The following is a 21,228-nucleotide window of genomic DNA, read 5'->3' as shown; positions in this document are numbered from 1 at the left end:
CCTTCAAGATCTTTCACTGGAAAATGGAGCCAATAATCTACCCTATTAAGTTGGAAAATTAGATAAAATGCAATTTCCAAAGAGCTTTCTGCTCTGAAGACTTCTAAGTGGGTTCAGATCACGTAGTGAATCCTGGGAAGGGGCAGAGAATCCCTGCTTGTGCTGGGATGGTCTATAGTTGGGGGTGGGGTCCTTGAGCCCAGGGTAGCTAGGGTCAGCCTCGGGGTTCACCCACAAGCTCCCCTAGGCCAGCCAGTGTTCCTGCCCTGGCTCACTCAGCTAGGCTTGGCCCCCATCCCATGGAATCTGCCAGCAGTAGAGAGATTACCTCCTAAAAATAGGGTTGGGCCCCACCAAGGTTGTTTTTCTCCCTTCCCCGTGATTTACCATTATCAGTTCTGGGTGCTTGGGACAGCAAGTCCCACCTTGACTCCCCGAAGACTGCCAGGAAGGGAGCATATGGAACCAGCTTGTGTCTGGGGTCAATCAAAGGGCAGAGACTGGAGGTCAGTCTGGAGGTGTGGTCTGGGTTCAGCAGTCCACCAGGGTTTTGGCTTAATTTTGATTCAGAAGCAGAAGTGTACCTGGGGCAGGTACAGTTTCAGGGGGAGGCACAAGGGTTCCTGTCCTTCCCAAGTAGTGTCCATTTGAGTGACTCCCTGCCCCTGCCTTTCTACACTTGGTTCAATTGAAACCCAGAAGAGCCTTGAGCATCGCTGGGGCAGAAGCATCCATTCACTGGCTTCATTTCCCCGACCTTCCCTTGCAGGGCCCTCAAGATCCCCGTGCAGGTGCCTTCCAAGACTGAGGGGTCTCTGTCTACTCCTGGGTGACTCCGGCACAGGGAGACAAGGGTGCTCATGCACAAGGAGAGCACATGTACTTACAAGATTGCACTCCGCCATAGCAAAGCCAGTTGCTTGAAAATACAGGAATGACTTGAAGACACTGTTCCTTGACCTTCACCTGCACAGTTAACCCAGCCAGGGTCTGTGGCTGGTGGGTGCTGGACACCTGAGAAAATGACCCATCTTGCTTTGACTCCAAGGTCTCACCAACACCCTGTATTATTCCTTACAGGGGACTCCAGGCTTTTCTTCATGTTCCTGGAGCCATTCTGTGCAGCAGGAGATCAGGAAGACACAAAGGGCAGATGTGTGCACTCACACACAAGCATGTGCACATACACACAGGGACACTCAGACATCGGTACAGCGATTGTTTAGGGCTAGCCCCACTCTCTAAGGTTTATTATCGGACAGTGAACTGCCATTTAAAGTACTCTCATGGGCAGCCCATAAAGTCACAGTTTCCCTCTGGGGGTTTATCTGGTAATTGTGCCTCCACCCCAGGACGGTGGAGAGGTTTTTACGCTGTCCTGGCCCCCATTGGATCTTGGGTGCTGGATCTTTCCCAGTGGATTCAGTTGGAGCCAGGTCCAAGGTTCCTGCTGGGGCTGCCTGCATCACTCAGATGACCACCTTCAGGGGCATGCTGTCTGCTGGCTGATCCAGGTCCTTCTTCCTCGCAAGGGCCAAGTGTGTGAAGATGAGGATGAGGAAGAAGCCTGAGGGGCCCAAGGGGGATGGATTAGCCTTCAGAAGGGGGAGTGGGGCCCTGCCTATCACCAGGGATTCTCTGCTATCAGTATCAGTTTAATAAAGAGTTGAAATTTACTAACAGCCTCCCTGAGGCTGGCTGGTTCTGACTCCTGGTACCTGGAGAAGTCAGACTGCTTGGCTTTCTCAGCCCTCACTAGGGCCTCACCACACAGGCCATCCCAGCACAAAGTCTCCTTCTCTGGGGGAAAGTTTGGATGGAGTTCCTCAGAGAGCCAGTGAGTTGCTCCCACAGATCTCCAAGAGAAAGGCACAGCATAGCACTGCAGTCCAGCCAGCAAAGAAAACCAGCAAGGGAAGAATTTAGGGAGCTAGAGAAAAAAAAAAGAGATAGACAGGGTAGCTTGGATGGAAGGAAGCAGTCTCACAAGACCTAGACTCTGCTATGTGGCTGTGTAACCTCAGACAAGTCATTAAATCTCTCTGAGCCGTAGTGACATCATCTGCAAAATAATGACGCCAGGATCCATCTTACAGGGTGCGGACGGCATTCCACATGATAATCCACATAACGTGCCCCACATAGGGCCTGACACACAGCCATGGCATGATAATGTAATGTAAACGCTGGTCTTGACAATGGCGAGGACTATGATACCAGGCAACAAGAGCATAATGGCTATGAGAGTTAGGGGGCTCCTTTTCCAGACCTGGGGCACTGTGGAAACAGGGGAACTATTCATTTGGAGAGTATGGCTCACCCCCACTCACATCCCTCCCCAGTGTAGAATCCAAGCCTCTGTTACCTATTGCTGCCAGTGTGCCCAAGAGGGTGCCCATGGCCACCAGCTTCGTTGGCATGCCCTTCATGCGGCCCACCTTGCGCATGCACTCCCCTTCCACATTGCAGCGACACACAATCACTGGGGGAGAGGAAGGTGATAGCAGTGGGGGAGGGCTCTCCTGCTGCCTGGAGCCCCCTTCTGGCCAGCTGGCTGATATGTCCTTTTGTGCACACACCTATGTGCACGTGCGTGAGTGCGTGTGTGCGTGTGTGTGTGTGTGTGTGTGTGTGTGTGTGTGTGTGAAGGTGCGTGCTGCTTTGTGCAGGGGCTGCCTACACAGAGGGATGTGGGTCTGACCATGGTTGTACAGGTGTGTGTGTGTGTGAGCATATACTATCAGTGTGAGTGCCCGTGATGTACACCTAGCCCCTATCCTCTACACCCTGGGAGCTCCCTCAGCATCCACATATGTCAACCTTGGCTGCATCTGAATTCCAGCCTCACCTTGGACCAGGAGCTTCCATGTCTGGGCATTGTGGCTGACAACCACGGGGACTTCGTGTTCACCTGGTTCTACCCAGTGCAGGGCCAGGGTGAGGTAGACATGGGAACCTGTTGGGTTGCAGGCAATCTGTATGGTCACTAGCTTAGACTGGCACCCTGAGGGCTATTTCTTCTAGGTTCAGCCCCACCTCCCTTCACAGGGAGACCTCCTCCCCTGTCTTGGTCACAGCATCTCACCCCTACTACATACCATTGAGAGGCTGGAGGCGCCAATCCCGCTGCACTGTAGGGTTGGGACCAAGGGAAAAACTGTAGGGACCAGGCACACTGGCCAGATCAGGATCCTCACTGAGTCCACTGACAACCACACCATAGTCCTGGCGGGGTGTGCAGAGATATCGGGCGGGCATGGGTGCCAGAGTCAGACCTGGGGCAGGAGGGGCCTTCAGGAAGTGGATCACTAGGGCAGCAGAGGTACTCAGTCTGGGCTCACCTGTGATGTTGAAGATGATGGTGAGCAGAGGAGTCTCTGGGGTGGTTCATCCCCAAGTCTCGCCTGCCACCTCCCTGCCACTGTCCCTCCATTTTACTCCTTCCACTATCCTATCACTACCCACGTACCAGTCCCTTTCTGACAGTGGGCTTTATCCCTTCACTATCTGAATAGCTGCCAAGCCCATGTGTGCCTTTTCAGATGACCAGCCTGCCTTCACCACCATCCTCACTGCTGGAATTGATGCCCCACAAGGTGACATGGACCATGAGGAGCACAGCCTTACTGATCTGCCCCAAGCCTCCCATCATATCCTCCCTGGGGCCAGCTGTTCACAGCTATCACAGAGCTTTTCAAAATCCTTACCTGGCCTCTGCCCCATTGGGGTCATCTCCCTCCACTTACCCTAGAGGCAGTCCCTGGCCCTCCTTCCATCACCCCATCCCAGTTCCAGTTGATCTCTGAGGCTAATGCCTTGAAAGTTCTCCAGGGACTAACAGACAGAGTTGGGCATTTCAAGTGTCAAGGTAGCAGAGTGGTGGGAGAGAAGAGGCAGAGGACAGACCTACACATTTGGGTAGACCTACTCTCAGAGAAGGTCCCAAAGAGGGACAATGAACCTGGATCTTTGTTCCTCTCCCTTGCCTGGGGCTAGATGGTTGCCTACAAGGTTCCATGGAGGAAGCTCAGCCTTGGCCACCTGTCAATGCATTTGAGATCTGCATATGGAACTACTTTCATTTGTAGTTCTAGTGCTTCCCTCCCTCTGGTCTCCATTGTTGCCTGGCCATACCTGTGTCCTGGGCTTCCACAAGCACTGTATATGTGTCCCCAGGCTGAGCACCCTTCAGGGACTGAGCTGTGTATACCTCCCCAGAGACCTCCTCGATGCAAAGCCAGCCCTCTGAGTCATTGACCAGGGAGAACCTGAGGTCCACAGAAAGGGGGGTGGGTGGAAAGGCACTGGAAATACGTCTTGCCCAGAAACCTCCAAGATGATGTGATCTGCTCAAGCTCACATCCTCTCTGACTCTAGGGGCAGCAGCATTGCTGGGATGCCCAGTCTCTTCTCAGCTCTAACACCTGTTAGAGTGTTAAAAGAGTAGGGGCAGTTGGACAATGGATACTGTGGGTGGGGGCATTAGATGTTTGGATGGGGTCAGAGCCTGGGAAGAGCTAAAAGGTCTGTACTGCAATCTGGGTGGGGATTGGAGGGAGGGCCAAGTCCTTCTTCTAGGTGAGATGGCATAATCTGAATTTCCATAAAGCCTAAACACCACCCCATATCATGCCTACCCATTCCATCCAGCCCTGATCCCTACTCGACCCCCAGAAGTTACAACCTTGACACTAGTCATGGTTAGGGTCTATTCTAGTGTGAATCTCCTTGGAAGCCCTGGAGTCATCCCTGGGGAGCAAGGGAGAACCATCCCATGTAAGGTCTTTACCTGAGAGTTCTGTTCATAGGATCTGAAGGCCGGATGGTCAGCAGGAGGGAGCCGGTTGGCACATTAATTGGGATGCTGGTTTCATAGCTCTCCTGGTCCAATTTGGGAGGTGGCATCACCCTCTCCACCAGCACAGTCACCGTGGCTGTGGATTCAGGGCCTGGGGCTGGGCCCTCCAGTTCCTCCACATTTCTCACTACTACAACCACCTTGTGCTTGGGAACTGCCTCATAGCTGAGGTTCTAGAACAAACCAAGCCTAGGTTATTGTGCGGGTCAGGGGATGGTACTCTTGTGCATGCATATGTGTGCATTTGCCCCTTTTCTACCCACCCAGGCCCTTACCTTGCGAAGTTTGAGTTGGGTGTTACCAGAGCCTGGTTCCCAATCCAGGGCAAAGGTCCCTTCCTTATCCCCTGCCTCAATGACAAACTCCATGAGGCGAAAGGCAGGTTCAAGGTCAGCATCAGTAGCCATGAGTGTGGCCACTAGAGTACCGGGCTCTGCATTCTCAGGGAGGCTTACAGGACCAATCTAGAGAGATGTTGAGGGGGCAGTGAGCCCTACCAGTACCTTCTCCAGGGTCTCCCCCCTGCTTTTGCTTACCTGGGAGGTGGTGAACTCAGGGGCATGGTCATTGATGTCTGTGATCATGATTGCAACCTCACACATGCTGCTAAGGCCTGAAGCAGGGGAGGGCTTGCGGTGAGGCTCAGGTAAGAACAGGCAGGGACCCAGGTCACCATCAGGGGACTTACCTTCTTCTGCTCCTGCTAGGTCAATAGCCAGCACCTGAAGCAGGATCTCTTGGCCAGCTTGGAGGGGGGCAGTCCCCAGGATAACACTGCCTGAGTTGGGGTCCAGCTCAAAGGCTCTCCCTTGAGCCCCCTCTATGGGTTCAGGGCTCAGGAGCTGATACACAATGTGGGAATTGGGAGATCCGGGGGCATCTGCATCCTCTGCCAATAGCTGAGTCACTTCAGTGCCTGCAAGACAGCAGGTGGGATCACAGCTTTACCTCCTCCACTTTTATGCTGAGCCGAACTTCTCGTGTGTGTGTGTGTGTGTGTGTGTGTGTGTGTGTGTGTGCACGCTTAAGTGCATACACTGAAGGGAATGAGATGGCTGCCTGAAGCTGGAGACCCACCACAGAGAAGTAAGATTTGATGGTTCATAGGGACTGAACCCTTCCCACACCTCTGTTAAGGCCCTTAGCTCACCTGGAGGGCTGAGCTCAGGGATACTGATGGAGGGACCACGTGGGGGGCAGACAGGTGCATTGTCATTTTCATCCATCACCACCACATGAAATTCTAGGGGTTCTGCATAGTCCTCACAGTGGGAATTCTGAGTCCGCACCTGGAGCAGGTACTGTAATGGATGAAGTGGGGGTAGGATGAGGTGGGGTTCAGGTCAGGACCAAGGGCAGCTCCAGCCTGGAGCTGGAGGTCCCGTTGGTGACCAGCTCCAGTTTATTTATTTGGGGTCTTTATGGCTCCAGCTCTTTGAGCTCTCTTCCACTGCCTTAGCATCTGTGGGAGATGTGACATCTCCCAAAGCAATCAGACAGTGACTAACACTCTCCAGCATGCCCCCCACTCCCTCCCGCTCACCTCACCTCAGCCTGGGCCTCTCGGTCCAGCTCCATGGTCACGTAGAGTTTCCCTTCTGCATCCACATCAAAAGGCCCAGGGGGTTGGCTCTCCAGGTGATAGTGCACATTCCCCCCACTCCAGTGTACCTGGAGGAAGAGGACACAGTGGCCAAGGTTAGGAACAATCCAGGCCAGTCCTGTGTCCCAACTTAGGCAAGGAGCCTGGGCCCCAATAATCAGGTGAACCTCAGGTAAACCACTGCCCACCCGGGGGAGTCCAAGCAGTTCAAATAGCCTCCTTCTGTCTGGGGCAGTTGTCATTATAGTAACTCCATAGTAGCCTTGCCCTGGGCCAGGCCTCAGCCCCAAGTGCCTGAATGACAAGGCTATTTTCTTTTCTGTCCGCTCAGATTTGGCCTGACTCCAGAGGATTCCTAGAGAAGGCCTGAGACATTCTTGCCTTGGGTGACAATCCCTGTGGCAGCAAGAAGAGGCAGCTGTTCTCCCTGAGGAAACTCAAGAAGTCAGAACACAGAGCCACACCTGCCAAAGGCAGCAGGCAATTGAGTCAGGGTTTTGTCCCAGGGCTCTACATACCTCACTCCGCAGTAGGAAGTTGAGGGCAGTATAGAGGGAGGAGTCAGGGTCAGGTTGGTTCCCAGATCTGTCTCCCAAACACTCATGAGACTCAGGTCCAGCTGCACTATCCACGGGGCTGCATGAGTCACAGATAGATATTTACTCACCTGGGCAATGGGGTGTGGGTACAGGACTTTGAGATTCTCTGCCAGGTGGATAGGTTCCAGGGGCACCCAGGTATTCTGTACTATGGAGACCTCAATGGTGGTTGTGGCCTGGTGGCCTGAGGCCTGGTCACCCATGTCCTTGACCTGTACCAGTAGTTGATAGGGCCCCTCTGGAGCATGGTCGAGACTGGTGCTCCCTAGAAGAGATAAGGTGGTTGACTGAGCACTGGACCGGGGAACAAGTACCAGACTGTGGCTGTGCTTTGCAGTGAGTACCAAACACAAAGCCAAGCGTACAGCAGGTGTTCAGGAGATCATGTTGGCCAAAGGATTAGAGGGACTTTTAGCACCATCATGAGTATCTAACTATGATGTGACAGTGTGCAATGTCACTTACATATTAACAGTGAGTGGTGTATGAACTGGAGAAGGAGATGGACAGTCAGGATAGGGAAGATAATGCACTGAATGGTGGGAGATAATCCACTGAATGAACGGATGTTGGCTAGGTGGATAGCTAGGGATCTGGGTGAGTGCATGGATGAAGAGTGTGGATGAGTGAATATGTTGAACAGGTGGGCTGCAAGGTGGCTGGAGGTAGATGGGTGACAGGGTGGCTGGCTGGGTTGATGCATGAGTCACTTTACATTCCACCCCCAGCCCATGTTTCGGGGTTAATACTCTCAGGGCAGGTCTCACCTTCCATCAGTCCTGAGGTCTCCAAACTCCAGATGCTCAGGTCATTCCACTCTGGTCTCCAGAATGTGGAACCAAAGTATTCCAGTCACCCTATTTTCTATCTCCCCATGGATGATCAAGCATGGCCTCGGCCTTGCTGCTCTTTCCTCTTTTACTTCTAGCCCCAATTCATCTACCCCTTATGCTCAAGTTCCCCTTTTCCAGCATTCCCTGACCCTCCATCACACTTAGCTAAGGCTCACCTTCAGGGGTGAGGGCCAGAGCCCCCAGCCGAGGGTCTAGCTGGAACATGTGTGATGAAGGTTGGGCTGGGCTCTGGCTCAGAATGTGGAATCGGAGATCTGAATTGGCTGTGCCTGGAGCATCTCCATCCGAAACCTCAAGGAAGAGGAAAGGGATGCCTGGAGTGTGGAGAGAAAGGTAAACTAAGGAATTGTAGGGGAGGGAGACTCTCCTGCCTCCCCTATTTCTCCTTGGGCCCCCTTCCATCAGGATCCTGAAGGCGAGCCACAGATTTTTTTAACACACTTCACAGATGGCCAGAGGCTAGGAGTAAATGGGTCCCTCCGTGGAGTGGGAAGGGTAGAGGATAGAGCGGAGATGAGGGAGAAGCTTAGACCCTGCATGTCTTGTCCTTGTGTCTCTTTACTCTGCTGCCCCATCAGTGTCCACCTGACCTTGCTACATACAAGGTTGTGCTCTGGTCACTCACCAGGCCTGGTGCCCTGGCTGAGCTCAGCTCTGTAGATGGCCTGGGAAAACTGGGGCACCTGATCATTCTCATCCTTCACATGCACAATCACAGGCTGTGGACCCCACAAGACAGATCCATCGCCAGTCTCCAGGGTGACCTGGCAAGGAAGGGGAGTCAGTGCCTGGCTGTGCCTGTGCCTTTCCTGCTTTATCCTGTACTGCATGCAGCCATACCTGTAGCTTGTATTCTGCTTGTTCCTCCCGGTCCAGTGCACTGGTCACCACTAGGAAGCCAGAGTCAGAATCCACAGCAAAGGGGCCCTCCACTGTCATGCCTGAGTCCCCTGATAGCACAATCTGGCCTTCAGCCTTCTCGTGGGGCAGCGGCAACTAGAGGATGAGAACAAAAGTAAGGGGTGGGCACCAGGCCTGAAGGACAGCCCTTTCACTCATTGGCCTCATTTTATGTATGAGAAAACTGAGTTTCAGAGAAGGTTGGCACTAACATGAGGTCACACAGCCACTAAGGGACAGGACTGAGATCCAAAGTCACAACTCTTTGCCTTGTACCTGATGCTCTCCATGCTCCCTGCCCCTCTTTCTAAAGTTGGAACTCCACACCAGCATTTCACTCTTTAGCTGAGAGTCCTACTCTCTTCTGAATAACAACATATATGCTCCTGCAGGCAGGGTTCAAAAGGGAGCTGGAGCAAGAAAGAGGAGTGGGGGGCTGAAGCAGGAGGATCACTATGAGTTCGAGGCCAGCCTGAGCTGCAAAGTGAATGCAAGGTTAGCCTGAACTACATGGCAAGACCCTGTCTCAAAAAAAAAAAAAAAAAAAAAAAAAAAGTTGGGGAAAGAAGACTGTGGGGGAGGGTAGCTCACCCAGTTCTCAGGCTCACCTTGATCAGGTACAAAGGGAAATTTCCATGATAGTTCTCAGGGACTTCCACAGACAGCTCTGTAGGCTGGGACTCAGGGAGAGCCTGTAGGGAATTCTCACCTTGTCCCACCAGGCCATACCTCAGGCCACCCACCTTCTTTCTATTGACTTCCTGCTCCCACACTGGACCCATAGCCCCAGTTCTGAGCCCACTGCCCCTAGACTCCTCCCATGGTCATGGTAGTTGGTTCAGGCAGAGTTAGGAGCAAGGGTGCCAATCCCCAAAGCCAGGACCTGAAGAAGGGGGTCAGAGCCCACTTACCTGGGGGATAGAGAAGCAAAGCAGCCAAAGCCAGGAAGGAACCATGGTCAGGATGGGCCTAAGGGACATGGCCATGAGGATCCAGCCCAGATGAATGGGAAGGGGATTTCCAACCCATCCACACAGCCAAAGGACTCTCACTCCCTGCAAGCCCCATGTCCTCCCCTAAGGCCCCGTGGCTCCTTGTTAGCTGCAGGGAAGTGTGCATTTCCTCAGCCAGAGCCAGTGAGGGCCCAGCCACCCAGCTGCCTGGCTCTTGCTTCCACAGTACCCTCCATGGGAGTTTCACCTTCACACCTCTGTCTCCTTCCCACCAGAGCTTCCCCAGCAGGTGGATCTTAAAGTTGTAACTTTCCAGCAGTCTCCCAAGTTGCAAAAGTTTGAAGCTGGAAAGCTGACTGTGAGGATCCCTCCCTGTAATTGTCTCACACTGCAGGCAAGGCCTGAAGGGCAGTGCCTGGACAAGGTCACAGAGGACTTGACAGGAGGATTTCTCCTAGAAGAGAGGACTTGCGGCTCAGGGACTGTCCTGCTTCCCACTACCACCCTCCAGACATGGAGTGCCCCCAGGGAAGAAGCTCTTCCAGTATCATGGCATTTTCCAGGGCTCAACATGTAGCTCAGTGCTAGGAGTGGAGTTAGTGGACCCAACTTCACTCAGGCTGGGTCCCTGGGAATTCTTCCCCAACAACAGACAAGGGCACTGTTCCCCCTCAACCCCACATAACTTAGGCCTGGGCCACATTGCTGTGCTCCCGGCCTCTCACCCACTAGTATCAAAGGCGTCTCCTTGGGTTCACCTACCAGGAAAGAGGGCTTCTTTTCCAGGGAGATCTGCTTCTCCAGGGAGATCTGCTCCAGCTGGGTGGGGAAGGGCAAGGTGGGCACTTGAGTAGGTAGGCGGTCCGATCACACTTGCTCAGGAGTAGAAATCACCACTGGGCCCACAGCAGCAGGCCTGGCCCCGCCTAGCCCCCCAAGTTACTCATTGACTTTGGGAAGCTGGGAGCTGCTCAGCATCCGTGACTGCCAGCCCAAGGAGGTGGGTAGATCATTGGCCTGGCACTGTCTCACCCTGACACACACCAGTGGGCACAGAAGCCTGGACTTTTCCTGTGGCTGCAGACTCAGTCCCACTTTCCTCCTGGGTACCGGCATCTGTAGCTGCAGCTTTGCACACTCTGTTCCCTTTCCTTGAATTGCCCTTCCCAGCCCTTCAGCGGTGTGGTGAGTACCTGCTCATACTTCAGCATTCAGCTCCAGTAGTTCCTTCTCCAGGAAAGTGCCTTGTGCTCACAGGCTGGCTGAAGGGTCTCCTCAGGGAATGTCCCTACCCCATGCTCTGTGCTGCCTTTGTCATTTTTGCACAGGACACCAGCTGGTCTCCTGTACAAGACAGAGGGCCCTTCCAGGGCGGGACTTGAGGACCCAGTCATGCCTTGGCCTTCATCTTGCCTGGCAGCTCCTGATTAGCTTGGGGAATTCAGACAAGGACTGGAGTTTGCGTCAGATGTAGGGTAGATGAGCAGCGCATGACCTGAGGTGGGTGTTAGGGGCTCTACAGCGCCTGTGGGATCAGGGTGGGGGAAGAAGACTGTGCACTCTCCAGAGCTTCTCCACAAATCTTTATGCTGTTCCCTGGTCACTGAGAAGACTGGGACAATGGACTATCTCCTGCCTCTTAGAAAGACTGAACCAGCTCAGGTGACCCTGAGGGAGTGCGGAGCTGATGGGCTCTTCCACTAAAGAGGCTGCCAAACAGACTCAGGAGAAGCTTTGTGGGCCTGAGAGTCTGAAATGAGGTAGGGATGGCTGGAAGGTCCCTGTCACTCCCTGTCCTTAGAGTTTTCTGTGGACACTTCTGGGGTCTCCACATTGTGTATTTGATGACTTCTTCTCAGGCTGGAAGCTGAGTTGGGACCCCTCAGCAGCTCCCAGCCTTGTCACAAGCTAAAACATCTGCCCCAGGGTCACTGAGTTACTCAGGCTGGATCAGTGCTATGTGGAATCTGACCATGAAAGGGTCTCACTTGGCACCTGGCACAGCTCAGAGCACATACCTTCATTACTCTACTCACTCTGTTCTGAAGGGACACTGTCCCTATGTCACACACTGGGGCACAGAGAGGCTAGGTGGTTTGCTCAGGAACACTCAGTCAATAAACAACAGAGCCAGGAAAGCCTTAGTTTTTCTTCAGGCCTGGGTACACTCACCTGCTACAAGGAAACCATGCCCTGCACATGCCTCAAAGTATTTTGGGGGCTGTAGGGAGGGGAGTAGCAGCAGCTTTGAGAAGTTAACACTGCTTTGGGCACATGGGTGATTCTGAGGGGCTCCTGCTCCTCTCTCACATTCATAAAGGAGCAGCCCACAAACCACCTCTGTTTGGGAGAAGTACAGGGGATTGAACCCAGGGCCTTTGTACATCCTCAGCACTTTTTTATTGTTTTATTATGAGATAGTGTCTTGCTAAGTTGCCTAAGCTAGGGCAACTTGCGATTCTCTTCCCTTAGCCTCCCAGAGTGCTATGTTCAGCTCAAACTTCCTCTTAAACAAGCTACCATTAGGGTTCTAACCAGGTCTTGAGGGCAGTTAGTGGTCTGTAGAATGAGTAAATGGAATGAATGAAGAAATGTGTGGACCCTGGTGTAGAACTTTCTCAGAATCTGTCACCCGCCCTGCCCTGGGCTACCTTCAGCTCTGGTGTCAGGCAGATCTGTATACCAGTCTCCACTAAGCCAATTCTCACCCATCACCAAATGCTAGGGGTTGTTTCCAAAACCATGGGCACAAGTCCTTATCCATGGGAATACATTCCAAGACCTCTGCTGGATGCGTGAGACCAAGGACAGTACCTAACCCTAGATATACTATGTTTTTGCCTGTATATACCTACCTGTGATACTTTTATCTTTTTACTTGAACAAAGCACTTTATGGCTTCTCTTTGGCATATCTGAGTTGCCAGCTTCACTACTCTTGCACTGTAGGGCCATACTTAAGTAAAATATAGGTTACTTGTTCACTAGCACCGTGACACCAAGGCAGTTGATCTGAAATGGCTTCTAGGTGACCAGCAGGTAGGGAGCATGTTTGATTCACATCCTGCACGGTACAGAGCTCAATGGTTTAAGATTTCATCCTGCTACTCAGGTCGTGCCATTTAAAACTTGCAAGTTGTTTACTTCTGGAATTCTCCATTGAATGTTTTCAGACTGAAGTCAACAAAGGGTAACAGAAACTACAGGAAGCGAACCTGTAGACAAGGAGGAATTGTTGCAGGTAAACTTTTATGAGTAATAAGGGAGCCAGGTGCTCCCCTTTGTGGGCATGGGGGAGTGAGGAAATGTCCATAAGTGCTCAGGCACACATCCTGACACAAATACTGCATTTCTCATTGCAGGTTGGGAGGGCTCCAGACAGCTGTGCTTGCCAAAATCGAACTAGCCCATGCTGGCCTGGGCTCTCATGGAGAACAGTGAGGGCCCCCCAGTTCTCAGCCAGGAGCAGAGGAGCCATTTGAAGTCAAGAATGTCTGAGTACAACTCTCTCATCCTCATGCTTAACAAACTGGCCGGTCCCTCCCCCCACCCAGGTCTCTGAGTCTCCCCACCCCAGCTAATTCCTGGACTCTTAGACAGGAACAGGGTAGAAATGCCAGGTGCAGAACCAGACCCAAGGTTCTTGTTTGGCTGAAAGGCCTAAGCCAAGGCATGCTTCCATGGGCAGTTTCAGTTTTCCTTTAGGTACAGTGGATTGATAGAGCCCTTAATCAGCTCAACAATACCAAGCCCGGTGCAGAAGAATGATGTGGATATCCTGCCTTGAGGAGTTTGTGTCTCCTGCTCCTTTGGGCCCCCAACCATGCCCTGGTGTCCCCATATGTCCCCTCAGGATAGCTGGCTAGACTGCCAGACCCTAACATTAGATCATGAAGCCCACACCAGAGTTCCACCAGAGTCAGGCAGGAAGCGTGATAACTTCCAGCTTCAGAAATCCTTCCTGCTTCTGAAGTCCCCAGATGGGAGGAAACAGTCAACAAGCCTGATGTGTCAAGAAATAGTCTTTATTACAAAAATCTGTATGTAAACAAATAGCAAGTGCACAGAACAGCCTTCCTCTGGGCTCCAGGGCATGCACAGCTGGGTGTTGAGGAAAGCAGTCCCCACTCACAGGCCTACCCCACGAGCTGGGCCCGGCTGCTGCTGGGATGCACATGGGCCTGCACACACATCCTTGGGGGCCCAGCCCTCACTGGCCACTGGGAGCTGCCTCCCTGTGCAGTATTGTCTGTCCATGACCATTAGGTAGGGGAGGTCTAGGATGAAGCTCCAAGGGGCCAGTCTGGAGGCACTGGGGTGGTTGGCTGGATCAGCCCATCAACTCATCCATCCCTTTGCCCACCACAGTGAGGGGCCTTAGAGAACTGAGAGGTCATGGCAGGACTTGGACTTGGCCCGAAAGGCCATCTTGCGGCTATTCCGTGCTACGATGCGACCCAGGAAGCGCTTTGCCTTCTTGCCAAGGCTCTCTCGCCGCCGGGTACCAGCTTGCCGCCGAGCATTGGCCTCTTTGCTGTCCCTGCGCAGGCGTATCTGACGCACAACACCCTCAAACAATGCCTGGACATTGTGGTGCAATGCGGCTGATGTCTCGATGAACTTGCAGTCAAAGACCACGGCACAGGCCCGGCCCTCTGGTGTGGTGGGGACAAGCACACACTAGTAAGCAAAGGGTGGGGAGGCAGGGACACCACTCCAACCCTGCCATCCCCAGGCAGCAATCACTCAGGAATTCTTGAATAAGGTAAAGGGGAGCCCTCTTCAGAAACAAAGACTATAGTTCCTGTACTGAAGATCCCTGGTACTGCTGGGTAACCCCAAAGGCTGAATGTGCCTGTGTTTATGGAGTCCCCAAAATGGTGGTGCACAAAAAGAGATTCATTTATTTATTTGAAGTCCAATATTTAAATAAAAGCGCTGTAATAGTCAACCAACAAAAATGAAAACTATATTGGACAGTGTAATGCCTTATGGTTTAACGTATATTATGCTAAGTGACTCAGTATAGTCAGTCAGTATAGTCAGTATAGAGGGGAAAGGCAATTGTACCAAGGCACTGGCAGGATCAGTGCTGGGAGCCATAGAGGAGGAGGCTGAGCCCAAGGGGGAAGGACCACGCCTATCGTGAGACTGGCCTCAGCTTGGAACCAGGCTCTTTCCTTCTGGCCTGGTTCTCTGCACTCTCTTCCACCACTCAACTCCCACCTGTTGGGTCATGGCCAAGGACTCTGAGGTGACTCAGCTCCCCTAGCAGATCTGGTTCTTTCTCCAGGCCTTTGAGAGGGACAGCAGCCCACTCTCTGTCTTTCTATCCTTTCAAGTTCTCTTCCTGAACAATTTTAGCCACTGATGATCTCCAGGGACTCAGGCTGAACCAAGACTAACTGGACAGCAGCCCAGCCAGGATCTCCCTCCCTTTGCTGACCTGCTGCTCACTTACCATCCACGGAGACTTCACGGGAGCGCACCAGATCACTCTTGTTGCCCACAAGGATGATGGGGACGTCATCTGTTTGCCGTGCCCGCCGCAGCTGGACCCGAAGTTCTGAGGCCTTCTCGAAGCTGGCCTTGTCAGTTATTGAGTACACGATGACATATGCATCCCCCATGGCCATGCAGTGGCCAGGCAACCATCGGTTTCCATCCTGGAGAGTGCACACAAATGCACATACCTATCCAACAGTCCTTGTGCCCCTTGCACTGAGCCTGTCACTCTTGGTAGGACCTCCCCCACCCAGCTCTCTCCTCCAACTCCTACCGTAGGTCCCAGCTGCATCCTACCTGTTCCCAAATGTCATAGACCATAAGTGATGCTTCCTCTCCGTCCACTGTGATTGATCGATCATATGTGTGCCCTAGGCAAGAAGCCAGTGAACAGGTTACTGGTTGGCTGTTGAAAGCCTCCACTGTTCCTTTTCCAGTTCTGGCCACACCCTCCCAATCCTTCCCAGAGCCCCGCTAAGGTACTCTTCTACTTGCACATGGCTACTGTGAGCAGGAGAAGAGGCAGTGCTGGGGGCTGGGGAATGCAGGGCATGGTATGCCTGACCTTCCCACATCTCCCCAAGATAGTAATGTCCTAGTAGTGTCTCCAGTGCTCCCAGCCTCCCTGTTGCCTGGTCCCAACATGACTCTGGTCAAAATGTCCTGAGTTAGAACAGTGACTGTCACATCCCTTGGCCATCTCTTGGCCACCTAGGGCTCTACTCCTAGAAACTCCCTCTGGTCCCTATGCCGCAGAACAGTCACAGCCAAGCCTCTGGTCTTCTGTTCTGGGCATTTCTTCTATACCAACAATGTGCATGTGGGATGTGAGGATGGTGTCTCATTACCTTTAGTTTCCCTACCTTTTTTATAAAAATCATTCATTCATTTATTTGATACAGGGTCTTGCTATGCAGTTTGGACTAACAGTGATCCTCCTGTCTCAGCATTCCCAGTGCTGGGATTACAGACATGCACCACAACACCCAGTTTTGGTGGCCAAACATGGCATGTGGTATTGGGGATCGAACCCAGGTTCTTACACTTGCCAGGAAGGCACTTAGACTGCCAAGCTAACTCCCCAGCCCTAATTTCCCTATCTTGAAGTGGAAAGGCAGAGGTATAATTCTGAAAATGCATTTAGAGTACCATGGCGTTAGCCCATTTAGTCCAGTTCCTAGCCCACTGCACTCCTTTCCTTCCTTCCTTCCTTCCTTCCTTCCTTCCTTCCTTCCTTCCTTCCTTCCTTCCTTCCTTCCTTCCTTCCTTCCTTCTGGTAATCCTCAGATTCTCTTTCCCCTGAACAGCCTATTCCCTTACCTGCAGCCTCTGCTTCAGGGCCATCCTCTACACCACCGAAGATGCGAGCCAGGGCGCTCTTGCCTACGCCAGAGGCCCCCAGCAACAGCACTTTGTATATGCTCTCGTCGGAACTGCTGCCCCCAGAGCTCAGCGAATCGGAGGAGCCCTCTGCCCAGTCTAGCCTCGGACCCTGGGTCGAGGTGCACGAGACCGCCACACCTGCAGCCCGGGCCCCGGGAGTGAGCGCCGCCTGCAGGTCGCGCTCGTCTACTGGCATGCTGCGACGGTGCATCGGGGGCGCCGCGCCCCAAGGGGTGCTGCCCCGACGGCGCTCGCGCTCGGTGCCTGCGCCTCGACTCCCGCCTGCCCCGCGGCCGCCACCACCGTTCAGGGTCATCGCGTCGGATCTGCCGTCTGCGGGAACAGAACCGAATGGCCGCATAAGCCACAGGGAGGAGAGACCGGAGCCTAAACCTACTCGCAGCCACACAGTCTTTGCATCCTAATCTGTGGCCCACCCGGACCCGACCCACCCACCTGCGGAACCTGTAGCCCATCCCTCTCCATCTGAACACTCACCCACTCGCACACAGGCACCTTCAGGACCAGGACCTGGACTCTGCTATAGTCCACGCAGGGCTCAGATACAATCCACTCGCAGTCAGGCTTTCGACAGCCAGACCCACACTGCTTAGCAGCTGCCACCTCCTTTCTCCGCAGCTCCCTCGGTGGGCTCTGGGTCCTGGCTCCAGGGCTGCTTATTTAAACCTCTGCCCGCCCCCACCCCCGCCCCCGTCTCCGGTCCACGCTGCTGTGGGGGCTGACGTGTCCGCCCCCTTGCAGCCAACGCGGGAATCCCCCACCTCCTCCTAGGACCTCTCGCTGGCAGAGACACTCCGCCTCCCCTCCCCGCGCCAGGGGCGGGGCAGGTAGCCTGCAGCCCCGGCGCTGAGTGTGAAAAGGGGGAGAGGAAGAGGAGAGTGAGATGAGTGGCTCAGAGAGGAGGGAGGCAGTGGGTAAACTGGACCAGTCAAACGCAGCTCCCCTCTGAGCAATTAGATCTGACCCTTAAAGAGCAAATTCTCTTTCCCAGTCCTGGCCTCTTGCCCAAGCAGGTAAAACTAGTGGACTGGCCAGAGATTCACTCTTCTAGGCCCAAGATACCCACTCCCCGCAGGCCCAGATCCAAACTAGAATTTAGGGATCCTAGTTGGTATATGTGGCCTCATCTGCAAGTCCTTCTTACTTCCCTCTCTGTCCCTGGGAGTTGAAGAGGCTCCCTAATGAGGCTGCTTTCCAGGTAAAGGTTGGTGTCACCTGTGAATCCCTGGCCTGTCAGAGGCTGCTGAGGAAGAGGCCTTGAATTCTGGGGAGGAAATAGAGGCCCAGAGAAAAGATTAACTCAGTCTCCACCTCACCTCCCGGTACCCTACAAGCAACTGCCAGCAACTCTACTAAAAATATCTGCCCCTGGCCTGGCCCTGGTCATTCTGCTACTGGGTTGGAGGTTGCCCAGAACTGGGGAATCCAGACAGCCAGTGTGGGGTGCCAACAGGAGCCAGTCACTTTAGTCTGCAAATTTCCTTGATCCCTAGCCCTGAACTGAGCCTACTGTCCAGCTTACATCCCATCCAGGAGGGACATAAATGTAGTGTGGTAGTCTTAGCCACTGCTGGTGCCATACTCTGTCCAGAACTCATTCTTAGACCTGATGTAGAACCTAGGGGCACAAAGGGAAGGAGAGAGAATGAGACTTGATGTCTAGTCCTGAGTTTTGCCCATGTCCCAGCTTCAGCATGTTGAGCTATAAACTGAGCATCATGACTTACTAATTACTCCTTAGTCATCTTGGGATGTGTGAGGATTGGGAATGGACAGGCAGGCTGTGGAGTACTCTCCAATAGGGACTTGCTATCAGTCATTTGCTGCTCAGGTGACATCACAAATGGATGGGCTAGTGGGCTGTTGCAGGTTGTCATGGAAGCCTGGGCCAGATTCTGGCTATGTCAGTTTCCTTGGCAACACTCAAGAAGGCCTTGAATTGGAAAGGGCCTATCTAGGTAAGGTTAGGGTGTTCATACAGGACAGCCCATGCTGGCCTTGGCTTCCTGGATGAGAGCTAGCAGGAAGAGGGAGTTCCTGTCAGAACCAGCTCCTGTCAGAACAGAAATCTCAAGAGTCAGCATAGTACTTTCCATTAGGAAACCTTGCTGGCTATTTATGCCACCCCTTCCCCTGTACCTGCCCAACTGTTCTGGAAAAAGCCCCTCAGTGTCTAGCAGTGTCTGGCAGTGTGAGTTTGGGGAGAGCTGTAACCCTTCCCAGCAGGGGACCATACTGGAAATGGGCTGGCTTTCCCCTCTAGTAATTTGAGCTCTTGATCTCAGCAGTTGTGTCTTCATTGCCAGGGGAACTGTATCCACACAGGGCTACTCAGATCCCAGGAATTCTGGTGGCTGCCTCCACAGGTCAGAGACACTCATGACAAGCCTGGATATGGCCAGGGCCCCAGGTTCCAATATTTGGACATGACCTTGAGATATACCCACTCTCCTACTTCCTAGCCCTCCCAGCTCTCTGGCTCAATTTGGTTGTCCAGAAGGAAAAAACAAAAAACAAAAAACAAAACCCCAAAACAAAAAACAAAAAACCCAAAAACCTGAGACTGGATCCAGAACCAGGACCTTCTATCCTTTCTAGATGTGTTTCATTCCTATCCATTTATCCTGGCTGGGTCCATTTCCTTTTGTGGAGGCCAGGGCTAATGTCTTCCTGGGGGTTGTTCTAAGACATATATAACATAAAATGCACAGATAAGGTAGTTGACTGCAGTCTGGCTAGAGTGACATTTCAGCAAGAATACTTCAATTATTATCACCCTTTGTTGGATGGGGCAGACTGAGTGAATCTGCGGGCCTTCTTTTGCTTCTGCTCCATTCTTTACAGCCCAGCAAAAGGGGAGAGATCTTGAGAATAATGTAGAGAATTCTCTCCTGTCCCCTATACCCTTCTCCTTTCTGTGGGATTAACATTCTCCTTTCTCCTTCAGGTAACAAAATACTGCAGAAGGAACTTAGTTGGACTTCCTGTCCCTACCCCTTCTCACACCACAACCCAATGTCCCAGGCAGGGCCTCTGCTCTGCTTCAAGGCTTCATTCATTCATTGATTCCACTGACTCATATGAGCACCTACTGTGTGCTTGGCCTTTGTGTTGATGTTAGCATAATGAGTGAAAATAGGCATGGCTGGGCACATTCCTATGTATCATCTAATCCCTGGAACAATGTTTTTAGCTATGATTTGTTATTCCCATTTGGCAGACATAGTAACTGAGGTGTGAGTGGTCATGGTTAGAAACAGACACAGATATACCTGGTGGGGGTTTCAGAGACCTTAAGCTTCACCATCTCCTTGTACCCCTGTCCTCACATAGCAGCTGGGGTTCCAGAAAGTTCCTTGAGCAGGTGCTCAGTCTGCACAGATGGTGTCCTGCAGGCAGCCAGCAGCCAGGCACAGATGAGTCAAAACTACAAGGGGACTATTTGAAATGCCAGCAATGGCATGAGCAGGCTTGTATCCCTTACCCACTGTGACCTGGCTGACAGGAGGGCCAGTGGAATGACTCAGAAGCACCTGTCTCCCTTCTGACGCCCATAACCAGCTGGACACAAACACCCCTTTACACAGATGTAGTCTGTCAGGGAAGAGATTCACATGTGGTGGGGCCTACAGTGTGGGGAGGCTTCCCGGGGCCCGATCATTCTGGTCAGTCACCCTGCTTCTCTGGAACTCTCAGCTCCTTCGTCTGTGGAAATGAGGGATCTACTGACTGGAAAGTCATCTGTGATAGGCCTGGGCCATTTTACACAAAGCAGTCCAAGAGACTGCCACATCACAGATGATGAAACTTTGAGAGACACAGGCTGATGTTTTCAACTTTCTGATCTTGAGCAGCGACATCCAGAGCCTCTTTTTGATCAGTAGGTGGCAAAGCCACTCCTAAGAGTAAGTTGTGAAGACAACATGAGTTGGGGTCTGGGGTGGGCCTAGGCCCCTCTATGGAGGTAACAGTGTCCCTTTCAGAAAGCACCTGTCAGGCTACCCAAGCTCCTTTATTTCCTAGCTGGAAGTCTTGAGAAAGAAACTATTCTAGAAGCCTGTTTTCTGACCTGTAAATTGGGGATAACAAAAAGCAACTGTCACACAGGCTGGATGAAAAACTGATAAACTACACAGTTAAGTATAAAGGCTTCAGCCCAGTGCACTGCCTTTAATTTATAGGAAACACAGCACAGAAATAAATCAGGTTGTAGTGCTGGCTTCTCTTGGATAGTTCACCTGGACTTTTTTTTTTTTTAAGTTAGTGTCAAAAAATGCAAAAATGTATGGGGGCACATGTTTGTACTCCCAGCACTCAGGGAGTTAAGGCAGGAGAATTGATGCAAGTTCAAGGCCAGCCTGAACTACATAGAGATCAACCTGAACTAATAGTGAGATCCTGTCTCAGAAAATCAAAGGTGGGTACTACAGGCTGGATCTGGAAATGTCCCCCAAAGGCCCATGTGGTAAAATCTTGTTTCTCAGAGATGGCATTATTGGGAGGTGGAACCTTTAAAAGTTGGGGCCTAGAGGGGGTCTTTAGGTTGCCCAGAG

At 52.5% G+C, this 21,228-nt stretch overlaps 2 protein-coding genes and 1 long non-coding RNA gene across 8 annotated transcripts; 1 reads left to right on the top strand and 2 right to left on the bottom strand.

Moving 5' to 3' along the window:
• Positions 1 to 1,214: 1,214 nt before the first annotated feature.
• On the bottom strand, positions 1,215 to 10,662 carry Cdh16 (cadherin 16). 5 transcript variants are annotated; one of them, XM_023709259.1, is made up of 18 exons: positions 10,493 to 10,662; positions 9,726 to 9,783; positions 9,423 to 9,506; positions 8,755 to 8,910; positions 8,540 to 8,678; positions 8,070 to 8,228; positions 7,129 to 7,325; positions 6,407 to 6,529; positions 6,009 to 6,159; positions 5,547 to 5,774; positions 5,395 to 5,471; positions 5,134 to 5,322; positions 4,790 to 5,031; positions 4,135 to 4,268; positions 3,099 to 3,341; positions 2,849 to 2,956; positions 2,366 to 2,482; positions 1,215 to 1,567 (listed from the first exon to the last, which is right to left on the bottom strand). In XM_023709259.1, the coding sequence occupies exons 2-18, from the start codon at positions 9,768 to 9,770 to the stop codon at positions 1,470 to 1,472; spliced, it is 2,490 nt and encodes an 829-aa protein (XP_023565027.1). In that variant the 5' UTR covers positions 9,771 to 9,783; positions 10,493 to 10,662; the 3' UTR covers positions 1,215 to 1,469. The 5 variants fall into 5 exon arrangements, with proteins under 5 accessions (XP_023565027.1, XP_004626094.1, XP_023565026.1 ...); XM_004626037.2 differs by having other exon boundaries at positions 10,497 to 10,662; XM_023709258.1 differs by having other exon boundaries at positions 10,526 to 10,661.
• A 78-nt stretch (positions 10,663 to 10,740) lies between these two features.
• Positions 10,741 to 13,009, top strand: LOC111815079. Of its 2 annotated transcripts, XR_002819884.1 has the most exons (4): positions 10,741 to 10,952; positions 11,096 to 11,267; positions 11,411 to 11,527; positions 12,940 to 13,009. It is a non-coding gene; the product is annotated as an uncharacterized LOC111815079 (long non-coding RNA). The 2 variants fall into 2 exon arrangements; XR_002819885.1 differs by lacking the exon at positions 11,411 to 11,527.
• A 761-nt stretch (positions 13,010 to 13,770) lies between these two features.
• Rrad (RRAD, Ras related glycolysis inhibitor and calcium channel regulator) lies at positions 13,771 to 17,330 on the bottom strand. Its single transcript, XM_004625903.2, has 5 exons — positions 17,153 to 17,330; positions 16,592 to 16,987; positions 15,569 to 15,642; positions 15,228 to 15,432; positions 13,771 to 14,421 (listed from the first exon to the last, which is right to left on the bottom strand). The coding sequence occupies exons 2-5, from the start codon at positions 16,968 to 16,970 to the stop codon at positions 14,144 to 14,146; spliced, it is 936 nt and encodes a 311-aa protein (XP_004625960.1). The 5' UTR covers positions 16,971 to 16,987; positions 17,153 to 17,330; the 3' UTR covers positions 13,771 to 14,143.
• Between the last annotated feature and the right edge of the window lie 3,898 nt (positions 17,331 to 21,228).

This window comes from Octodon degus, unplaced genomic scaffold (genome assembly GCF_000260255.1).
Source record: "Octodon degus isolate 3935 unplaced genomic scaffold, OctDeg1.0 scaffold00011, whole genome shotgun sequence".
NCBI lineage: Eukaryota > Metazoa > Chordata > Mammalia > Rodentia > Octodontidae > Octodon > Octodon degus.
The sequence above is the reverse complement of the archived record's forward strand: the minus strand, read 5'-3'. Positions and strand labels throughout refer to the sequence as shown.

Excerpts from the sequence above, each read along its gene's own strand:
- Rrad (XM_004625903.2), bottom strand. The coding sequence starts at position 16,970 with ATGACCCTGAACGGTGGTGGCGGCCGCGGGGCAGGCGGGAGTCGAGGC. Across the intron at positions 15,433-15,568 it reads TCTATGACATTTGGGAACAG|GATGGAAACCGATGGTTGCC; the intron begins GTAGGATGCAGC and ends TGCACTCTCCAG. Across the intron at positions 14,422-15,227 it reads CCGTGAAGTCTCCGTGGATG|AGGGCCGGGCCTGTGCCGTG; the intron begins GTAAGTGAGCAG and ends CCACCACACCAG.
- Cdh16 (XM_023709259.1), bottom strand. The coding sequence starts at position 9,770 with ATGGTTCCTTCCTGGCTTTGGCTGCTTTGCTTCTCTATCCCCCAG. Across the intron at positions 8,679-8,754 it reads AAGCAGAATACAAGCTACAG|GTCACCCTGGAGACTGGCGA; the intron begins GTATGGCTGCAT and ends CTTCCTTGCCAG. Across the intron at positions 8,229-8,539 it reads CAGCCAGGGCACCAGGCCTG|GCATCCCTTTCCTCTTCCTT; the intron begins GTGAGTGACCAG and ends TCCACACTCCAG.